The sequence below is a fragment of the Azolla caroliniana genome, unplaced genomic scaffold (genome assembly GCF_043228905.1).
Source record: "Azolla caroliniana isolate FFs.n. ecotype wild unplaced genomic scaffold, voAzoCaro1.0.p SCAF_5, whole genome shotgun sequence".
Classification (NCBI taxonomy): Eukaryota; Viridiplantae; Streptophyta; class Polypodiopsida; order Salviniales; family Salviniaceae; genus Azolla; species Azolla caroliniana.
This window is the reverse complement of record NW_028230440.1, coordinates 17,548,286-17,558,787: the sequence shown is the minus strand read 5'-3', so window position 1 is coordinate 17,558,787 and position 10,502 is coordinate 17,548,286. Positions and strand designations below refer to the sequence as shown.

At 37.0% G+C, this 10,502-nt stretch overlaps 1 protein-coding gene across 1 annotated transcript; it reads left to right on the top strand.

Moving 5' to 3' along the window:
• Positions 1 to 281: 281 nt before the first annotated feature.
• LOC147864260 (uncharacterized) lies at positions 282 to 8,093 on the top strand. Its single transcript, XM_087320044.1, has 7 exons — positions 282 to 554; positions 5,664 to 5,791; positions 5,910 to 6,095; positions 6,180 to 6,254; positions 6,335 to 6,406; positions 6,519 to 6,641; positions 6,756 to 8,093. Exons 1-7 carry the CDS (start codon positions 332 to 334, stop codon positions 7,791 to 7,793), a joined length of 1,845 nt encoding a protein of 614 aa, XP_087176170.1. The 5' UTR covers positions 282 to 331; the 3' UTR covers positions 7,794 to 8,093.
• Positions 8,094 to 10,502: the final 2,409 nt, after the last annotated feature.

The following is a 10,502-nucleotide window of genomic DNA, read 5'->3' as shown; positions in this document are numbered from 1 at the left end:
AATGTTTCTCACTCGAGTGCACACACCATCTCCATCACATACATCGCATACATACATCACATATGTACATACATGCATGCATGCATACATGTAATGATGTATGTATGTATGTATTTCTAGGGTTTTTTTTTTATAGAAATCACTTACATATCCTCTCACCAAAAACACACCAAAAAACAAAAAAAACACTCACACACACAGAGATCTGCCATTTTTCCTAATTCTTCTTCTTCTTCTTCTTCTTCTTCTTCTTCTTCTTCATTTCTCTCTGTCTGTCTGTCTCACGCACACGCATATACATACACACACATTCCTCGCCATCGCCATCGCCATGGCGGACACCCAGAACAAGCGGAAGTTCGACGACACAGGATCGGGCAGCGTCTCCTACAACCGAGTTCCTCCCCCTCTCAGCGACTTCGAGAGCGCGAAGCAGAAAGCCTTGCAGATCGCCGCTCGCCTCTCTGCATCTCAGGATCAGACCAAACGTTCTCGTTTTGAAGATCGTCCCTCTGATGATACCGGTTCCCATGGAGATTCTTCTGTCAATGAAAGTAAGCTGGCGCTAAAATTTTAGCCTTGATTTTATTTTATTTTCGGTTCTATTTGTTTGCACTCTCTTCATTCGAACCTCAAATATGCATCGAATTCTCTTCCAAAGTAAGCACTTCCTGTGTTTTGATTCTGTTTTCCAGTTTTTCTTCTTTTATACCCGATTCTAATATTAGCATCATGTGCCATAATCTCATGTTCCAATTTCTTTTATTTTCCTCGATCCTAAACTTACCTTAATTTATCGTTTAACTCCTCTTCTATGGTTAGGATTTTCCTGTGTTGCTTCCATGTGCCAGATTACTTTCGAAAAGAAATTAAGCATTTTTGGCCTTAATTGCATATTCTAGTTTTGTTTTCTTGTCCTGGAACGCTGTTATGAATATAGGAATCAATTTCCTTCATTTCAAGCTCTAGTTTTGATTTTTTCTCCTTTTCTCCTACAGTAATCACAAGGTGCCCCAATTTCTTTTTCCAGTAGTAGTAAACATTTTGTGTCTTAATTTCGTATACAGGTTCATTTTGTAGATCCCAAATTGTACACTATTTTTACTCAATCTTATTTGCTACTGCCTTCTTTAAATTGAACTTAATGTATGCATCAGAGTTCTTTTCCAAACTAAGGATTTTATGTCTAAATATCATGTTCCACGTTGTTGTATTTCCCTCAATCTGAAAGTATTCCTTGCCATCCTGGTTTTCATTTTCTACCATTGATTTCCTATCCTTTATGCTATGGATCTACTTATATGGTGTAATTTCATGTTTCATCTCTTTGATCCCACATTAAGAATTATCTGCCTTACTTTCATGTTCTCGTTTTGGTTTCTCCTTTACATACAAATGAACCTTAATTTCATATCTTTCTCTCAGTCTTCAAGTATTCCTTGCCATCCTGGTTTTCATTTTCTACCATTGATTTCCTATCCTTTATGCTATGGATCTACTTATATGGTGTAATTTCATGTGTCATCTCTTTGATCCCACATTAAGAATTATCTGCCTTACTTTCATGTTCTCGTTTTGGTTTCTCCTTTACATACAAATGAACCTTAATTTCATATCTTTCTCTCAGTCTTCAAGTATTCCTTGCCATCCTGGTTTTCATTTTCTACCATTGATTTCCTATCCTTTATGCTATGGATCTACTTATATGGTGTAATTTCATGTGTCATCTCTTTGATCCCACATTAAGAATGATCTGCCTTACTTTCATGTTCTCGTTTTGGTTTCTCCTTTGCATCCAAATGAAATGTATTAACTTCACCATTTCAGTTAGCTTCTTTAAAAGTAACCATTTTCGTCATTTCCAAATTATGCATTACCTGTCTCAGTTTCGTGCTCCAGTTTCTTTCTTTTGAAACACACATTTCCAATTTAAATTTCATGTTCCAGATTGCTTTCTTTTTCAGTGTCAGAATTTTCTTGTCCTAATTTCATATTTAATTTTTGCTTTGTTTTCCTCAGTAAGCTTTTTCTGGCATAATTTTATGATCCGTTTTATTTCTTTCTCCATCTTTCTTTTTCTTGATCCTAAGGTAATGTCTTAACTTCATGTTCCAGTTTTGCTTTCTTTTTTTAGATCCTGTTTTATTGATCTATCCCATTTTCGTTTCTTCTCCTTGATCTTCTCTTTGTAACCATTTTTCATCCCATTTTCTTTCTCCTTGTGTGTCTGTCCTCTACCTTGCACTGTCTTAACAAGACGAATGTTTCTTCTCGATGTTTTCTGTGCAACTATTTCCCTCTTTCTTCACTCCTTGTTTTGCTAATATATTTAGCACTTTCATTTTCATGCCCTCAGTTCATGTTCTTCTTCATGACCTTCTCTTTGCAATTGTTCTTCTTGTTTTGTATCTCCCTTTTGTATCCATCCTGTAATTTGTAGCTCAACGTAAAAGTACCACAATGTCATCAACATCTATATCAGCACCTGAAGGGTTCATGTGATTTATATTGTCCATAGGAAGTAATATATTTTGTGTGATCTAATTTCTTGGGGAATTGCTGTGTGCAGTTTATGATTTAACAGTGACCTGAATGCATCTATATGAATCTGTGTTGCCCTTTGTGTTGCTTCATGACTGAATCAACTCCACATCGAATGCTATTTTATGAAGCATTTGCATAACTTCATTCCTCTGAATTCAACTAGATTTTCAAAAGAAAGACATTTGGGAATATCTTCATGGTTGTGAAAATCTTAGAACATCCTTTACTGCACACTGAAAACTTTGAAACTGTATTGAATTGGTTAGGTAATTGCTTATAGCAACCTTTGCCATGATATTTAAGCACTTTAGTAGCAGATGTATAATGTTTTTATGCATAAAAAGGGTCTTCTTGTGTCTACTTTCCTGCATTTGTCCATTATGCTATTTAAGATTAGTCTGTTAACTTGCAGCCCATGAAGCTGTAATTAGTGATAAGGATAAGCAAGCTTTCTCATGAAGCTCTTCATGAAACTTTAAATAGGGATTAGGATAAGCAAGCTAGGTCATGAAGCTCTGAACAGGGATAAGGATAATTTACATTAGAAATCTTTGGTGTATTATCCAGTTTCTGTGATTGGTTTCAGTTAGAACTTAGCTTGCTAGTTTTCACTGATTACGTTTTCCAAATGGTAGCTTTCTTGCAAACGAATAGAAGAAATCTGCATATTCCAACTCCCAAAGTGACATGTTTAACACATGTTTTTTCTGTACCAAATTGTTACTGTTATTTTTAACATTATACCATGAAATATTGTGCGCACAGTAAAAATTCTTTGCACCCATAACCCTGTTCACCATATATATGTAAGTGTGTCTGGTAGACATATGTATGAATGTATATATACATACACATAGACACACACACACACACATTTAGGTCATCATGAATGGATAAATTGGGTTCTGAACCATATGCGTTTGCCACATGGTCGGCATATGGAGAAACTGTGGGGGTTAGATGCGTACCATTTATTTCAAGCTGAAAGAGGGAAAATGATCCTCTTTTAGATGGATTTCTTCATCTTCTCTCTCTCCTTGCTATTTTTATTATTTTCCTCTTTTTGTTTCTAGCTTTTTTGCAGTTATTTTTTTCTGAATGTCTGGAAAGTGCAGTTTCATTTTTAACTGGCGTTCTGTTTTCGTTGTTTCAGCTCGTTTCTTTATTGTAAAGATCTCTCTTCTGGCTGTAGATTAACTTTAAACTAATTAATATTGATTTGAACTGTTAAAACTTATTTCAATTCTCCTTCTCTTTCTAGCTCTCCCTCCCTCTCTAACTTCACTGTACCTCATGAGATAGTCTCTCCTGAAGTTGGGCATCCCCCATAGTTGCAGAAGCAATATTTCAAGCTGTAACACAGATTCAACGGAGTTGATAGTGATGAAGTTCAAGGTAGCTGAGACTGATACTTACACTATCCAAAGTTTTGGCTTAAAAAAGGATCACTCAATGTTGATATGCCCAAAAATGAGAGAATGGTTTAAGCCACATGGGGTAAACATTAGGTGTTTTACCCCCCAGTTCCTGTTTAGAAATGACTGCCATATCTGTAAATGACCTGAAAGGATAAGAATAAGGTGATCTGGACATATATAATAAAAAAGGATATAGAGAGGATATGAATCAGTTCATGGCAAGAGGAGCACTGTAAGGTTCTTTTTTTACACTTGCGACCTAATTGATTTTTTATTATGCCCCCTTACATGGATACATATCTTTCTCATATGTTTGATACCACTGCCTTCTTTCAAGGTTTTGGTCTACACTGCAATATAATAATGCTTGGGACTGTTCTTGTTGGAAATCAATAGCATAGAGAAGTCGTTGAAATATGCCCATACAATTATGAAACACTTCTGCAAAGAAACCTCACAAATTTTTATCAATACTGTGAACTCTCCATCACATGCTAAAGGTCAATCAAGGACAGGAAATAGAACTGGCCTTTTCAACTTCCAAAGGGCACTAAAATTTCAACATTGGAGACATCAGATATAAACAAAATACCTCCTTCAAATTCTGTATCAGTAACACTTCATTTTTCACCCAGAAATCTAGATTTCTTTTGAACAAGCAAGTTCACGCCTTATTGGCTGCTTTTAGTATCACATTATCAATAATTAATATGATAGACCCCAAAACCGATGACGCATATAGGGTCATAAAAGAAGAACAAACATCGACAATACAGATGCCGTCTCAACCGCAACATCTCAAGCGGATGCAATAGATCAAGCTATAGCAATTTGTCATGCGTGTATGCCATGCCCACTTGGATCTGACAATGTCACCATGGTCATCAACAAATCAAGGCCATTATCACCTGACACTGAAGGTGCTTTTCTCACTTTGGAGACCTCTCGATCTTGGACAGGTCTATTTTGGAGATGTTTCAAAACCTGAAATCTCAATCCATCTGGGTTCACAATGATACATGTTCTGAAAAAAGGAATATCTACACTTTCTCAACATGGAATGTCAATTGTATATTTTTGGCCATTTTTTTTTTGAATAACCAGTGTATTTCATGGAGTTTTACCAATTTATTTATTGTATTTTGGTTTGGGTTCTCCATCAGACAATGTTTCCTGATGTAATTTCCTGCAAGTTTGCATAGGTCGATTTGGCTTTTTAAGAGATGTTAATGCATATTTCTTTCTTGACCTTATCACATGTTTAAGCTCATATTATTCTGAGCTTGAAAGATCTGTAGGGAGATTCACGCGTTTTTAATGTAACAATGGAAACTTAGATCTCGAGGCACTATATCTCATCATTCCTCGCATTTTGTCAAATGCTAGACATGCTGATTTGGACATGACTCATATCAGAGTTTGGACCTGAATTTTATGTTTCCACTTGCCATAAAATTGGATAAAGCATATAAATGTGTAAATTGTTATCATGATGATGACACATGTACCGAAATGGAAATTGTGTAGATTGCTATGTCATATGGCAATGTTGAAACCCAAAATACACAAATCAAAGGAATTAAGCTTCAGTAATACTTTTTAAACAATGTTTTTTCTGGATAGGCGATTATGTTTGTATGAAATGAAGTAATTTTTTATTGTACTCACTTAACTCTGAAATATTCTTCTTTATGGCATCAGCACATTATTCCAGTCAGGTTTCACAGGTTAAGAGTTTAGAAAAACCATACAGTGATGCTTCGAGCAGCAGCTTTTACAGTATGCAGGGGGCCCCTGAGTCCAAGAAATTGGAAATTCCTAATATTAAGGTATGGAACGGATAATCTCTTTGCGACTAAAACTTCTTGGCTTATAATAACCATATCCTAATATCATGCTTGGATGGATTCTTAGTCTTGGAAACAAATTTGGTATATATAACTGCAGGTTGGCCTTGTTATTGGTAAAGGGGGGGAAACAATCAAGTATATTCAACAACAGTCAGGAGCAAGAATACAGATCACGAGAGACATGGATCACAATCCAAATCTCCCATTCCGAACGGTAGAATTGATGGGAACTTCTGAGCAGATTAATCGTGCGGAGCAACTCATTCATGATGTAATTGCAGAGGTGAGTTTTATCTTTCCACCCTAAACTCTAGGAAATGACCTACTGTGTAGACTATATTCGAAATATACTATCATTCCTGTGCAGGCAGATGCAGCAGCCACAAATCCCACACATCCATCTGGTGGAGAGCAGGTCCAGATGAATATTCCAACAAACAAGGTGAAATTCGTCCCAGAAAAACTAACATTAGGAAGAAACTTATGATGAGTATTTAGACATATTATCTCTTGATTTAACAGGTTGGGCTGATTATTGGACGAGGTGGTGAAACCATAAAAAGTTTGCAAAGTCGTACTGGAGCACGTATCCAGGTTTTTGAACTGCTCATATTTAATGAAATCATTTTCTGTTCAATTCTTTTGCATGCATGCTGGCGCTGTTTGCAAGTGTCACCGTGGACATTAATATCTCCAGTTCTGGCAGCTTGTTCCTCTTCTAGGTCCACCTGAATATCATTCAGGAGTTGCTGAAAGAACATTGAGTTTGGTGGGAAGCAAGGAACAAATTGATACAGCCACTGACCTCATTAAAGAACTACTAAGTGAGGTATGCTTCATTCGAAAATATAGTGCTTGCAGGTTATAGTGGAAACCTTCATGTGGGGCAATTGGTTGGATATTAGTCTGCCTTTGATTGATGGTTTATTTGTATCTCTTCTAGAATCGCGTGAGGCCCCCCCCAATGCAAGGGGTTTATAATCAACCTTATAACCCTCAAGGCTCACAACCATGGGGTCCTCCAGGAGGGCCACCCATTCATCAGCAAGGATATGGCTATCAGCAGGGCTATCCACAAGGCTTTCAACAAGGATCATATTATCCAGGTCCACCTCAGCATTACGGAAATTATCCCCAACAAACTTGGAATCAGTTACCACCTGCCCCCCCACCCCCACAATACCATCCGTCTGGGGGTTATGATTACTATAATCAACAAGGTCAAATGGGTTATACTCAACAAGCCCAAGGTGTAAGTTATGAACAACCGTCATATGCTGAACAGCCTCCAGGTGCACATTCAAATGCTTCACAGGAAGGTTATGGACAGCCAGAACCATATCGCCAAGTGGATTCACATCAAACATATGGACCACCTGGCACATCTCCTTATGGCCATCAGAGTTTCACTCAAGGACCTCCTCAAGAAGGCTATGAAGCATTAGGTGCTGGGGAGCAAGGATATGGGCAACAAGAACAACCTCGAGGGCAACCTGATTATGGATATCAACAACAAGCTCAAGAGCCACAAGGACAAGGTGATCAATATAGCTATGGTAGGACCAATGGCACGAACTATGAACAGCAGGAACCCTCACCATCTGTATATGGGCAAGCAACAGAAAAGGTATCAAGCGAAGTGAACTATGGAAGATCAGGGACGGGTTATTGGAACAATGTCACAGGGCAATATAATTATTCTGAAACCAATTATGCACAAGCCCCTAAGCAGTCTGGATATGGAAATCAACAAGATGGCCCATCTGAAACTGAACATGGCTACCCACCAGATCAAGCTTCTACACAAGAGAGTAATGGATGTGTAAATGGTGAAGAGCCACCATCTTCTTACGATTACAGACTGTCTTACAATCAGTATAATTCTGGATATAACCATGCACGAAATGAAGGTAACGGTGAGGATGAACAACCATCTGCAAAAACACAGGCTGATGATACCAATGAAGATGAAGAACGTTAGAATTGGCTATTAGTAAATGTCAAAGTATGGGCTCTGAAAAGGTTTGCTGAATATTCTATGAATTAGGTTAGGCCCTTTATTTCCATTGTCTTGCTTTACATTACCAATAACAAGAATGCATTTACTTTATTTCTGAAGTTTCTACCCCTGTTAGTCAGTTTTATCCTTTTCCTTTACATGCCATATGATTAATTATACTGTTTCAGGAGTTTTAGTTATCTCATTGATGACTAGATGCTGGAACTTTTGATGACATTTCTGCTGGTGATAAGTATGGTAAATATCCTGTTTGTACTTGTATCATCTTCTCAGTGGATGAAGTATTTGTTTGCCTTGCATCCTGTGTCTTTAACTGTTCTGGACTGTAACTTGGTTAAAGCGTCTTTTGATATTCACATATGATTTTTTGCTGGAGGTACAAGCATCTATCAATGTGAGCTTATTTTCATGTTAAGCTGGTAAAGGTATCTTAACATTCTTCAGGTTTGCTAAAGTGAGCATGGTAATTGAAATAGGCTGATTCTACATTTGTTGATTAAAATGGATCCATGTAATAATTCTTAATCACTGAGTGATATTTGATCAAAATCGAACAGTCCTGCAGATTCAGGTAGACCATCAAATCCCCAATGGCTAGGATTCTCTGATTTTAATCTTTTAACTACCCTTGGTGCATGTTTAGCTCTTACTCTGATGGGCAACCAGTAAAGTCAAACACTGGAAACTAATTGTGAAATGCTGCTTTGTAAATGTTCATTTTTAATTCTTTGAGTGTGCATTTGATTTTCTATTGCTGACTGTGACCTGTCTGTAAAGCATTATGTGAAGGTCATTGCACGTCATAGCATAATGAAAATTTGGTTCTCTTAAAGCTTTCCTGATACAAATTTGTGAAGTATAATGAGGTTTGATTACTTCCATATACGAACTTGTGAAGTGTGCATATTGTCACAGGTGTGGCACCACATCTAGTTTGCATTATTGCCTTCAATGCAGGGGTTTCTCTTTCCTTTCATTTGCCAGTGAGTAGTGTCACAGTACGGGTCATGTGAGAATGTGATTACTAATTTCATATTAAATCCATAGATTCTTGTTCTAACAACTCTTTGGCAGGAGTTAGAACTACCACACACTGCTCATATAATATAGAGATTTTGTGGTGCCTCGATTATTGAAAGATATTTAATGTGGAGCTAAAGAAGGATTCAAGAAAAATATCTGTTTCATTGTATTCAGTAAACACTTATACTAGTGGTTGTATTAGAAGGATTCTTCTACTACCCCAAATGCTAACAATGAAATTCTTGGTGGTTTGCTCAAAAATTACTTGGTGAGATTCTTTGTTGATGTTGAGGGTTTTCTCATCATTACTAAAATTGCTAATCACTTTGTTCCTAGTGTTATATGAGGTCATTAATGTGCAACACACAAAGGAAGCATTTCTTAGATGGACTTTTACTCTCCCCTTCAATATTAAAGTGAAATGGAACTAATAATACTTAGAATGGGTGCAAAAGGTACAAAGCATGTTTGTGTTGTCGATGTTGGCATGAACATAGGTAGTGTACTTTTAAATGGAAGAAGATGCTTAATTTAATTGGTATTCTGAGTTTATACACATTGAATCTACTTGAAAAAGATTATTAAATGATGTTTGTCCACTATGGGTAGGCAGGTTTGGAATCTGCTTCTAGATAGTTTTGGTCATGGGGGAAATTCAAACAAAGACATTAATGAAAGTATGTCAAGATATATCTTTGATGAAGTGAATGCACCAAAGCTTTGAGAACACTCTAACTCACATGTATGGAATTGTGCTAGAAGCAATATCTATATTGTAGTTCTCTACCTCTTACACAATATGTTTATCTCAAGGTAGTTTGCAAAAGGCAATTTTAAAATTTTCTAGTTTTGGGGTCAAGCTTTCCTTATCCCCATTATGCTTGCTCCTATGTGAGGGGCTCACCAATTAGCAAGAGATTTTGAGCGAAAATGTGAAATGCTAATTATTTGGAGCCAATATGTGACATTAGAGGATGTGTAATAAGTTCAACTAACTCTTCTTTATTGGGCTCCTAGTCCAAATCATAAGTAACACGGTTAGCCCATAATAAATGTGGTGCTTCTTTTTCATACGTTGACATTTCAAATGTCCTTGTCGATATTAACCACGTATCTTTAAAAAGTAATACATAATAACTGTGATCTCTCTCTGTCTCTGTCTCTCTCTGTCTCTAATTGAAATAGTAATGAACCTTGCATAAATCCTTCAAGGTGGAAACAACTTCTTAAAGGGTAGATAGATGCTCCTTGCTTTGGTGTACTAGAGATGTCATGCAAAATGTTTGGAAGTCATGTGTTGTACCCCACTATATTAGCAAAGTGGACTTTGTCACACTGTGTACTTTGTGCCCCATAGGATGCATTGCCCTTGTAAAGACGAATATATCATCGTCAACTCTCTCTCTCTCTCTCTCCAATAGATATACATAAAAAAAATTGTTTGTTTTGTTTCAATGGATATGGTTATCCAAGTGGTAGGTAGGAATCGGTAACGGTTCAATTTCGGCCTAAACCTGTTTGGCCTTGTACAAACCAAACCGACTAAACCTTAACCATTTTGGAAGTTTTCAAACTTGAACCAAATCGGTTCTTGCACCGGTTTAAGCTTTCTCTCCAATATAAGACATTGATGGGGGTGAGGAAACA

Coding starts and splice junctions, on each gene's coding strand:
- LOC147864260 (XM_087320044.1), top strand. CDS start 332: ATGGCGGACACCCAGAACAAGCGGAAGTTCGACGACACAGGATCGGGC. Junction 5,792..5,909: donor TGGAAATTCCTAATATTAAG/GTATGGAACGGA, acceptor ATATAACTGCAG/GTTGGCCTTGTTATTGGTAA. Junction 6,642..6,755: donor TTAAAGAACTACTAAGTGAG/GTATGCTTCATT, acceptor TATCTCTTCTAG/AATCGCGTGAGGCCCCCCCC.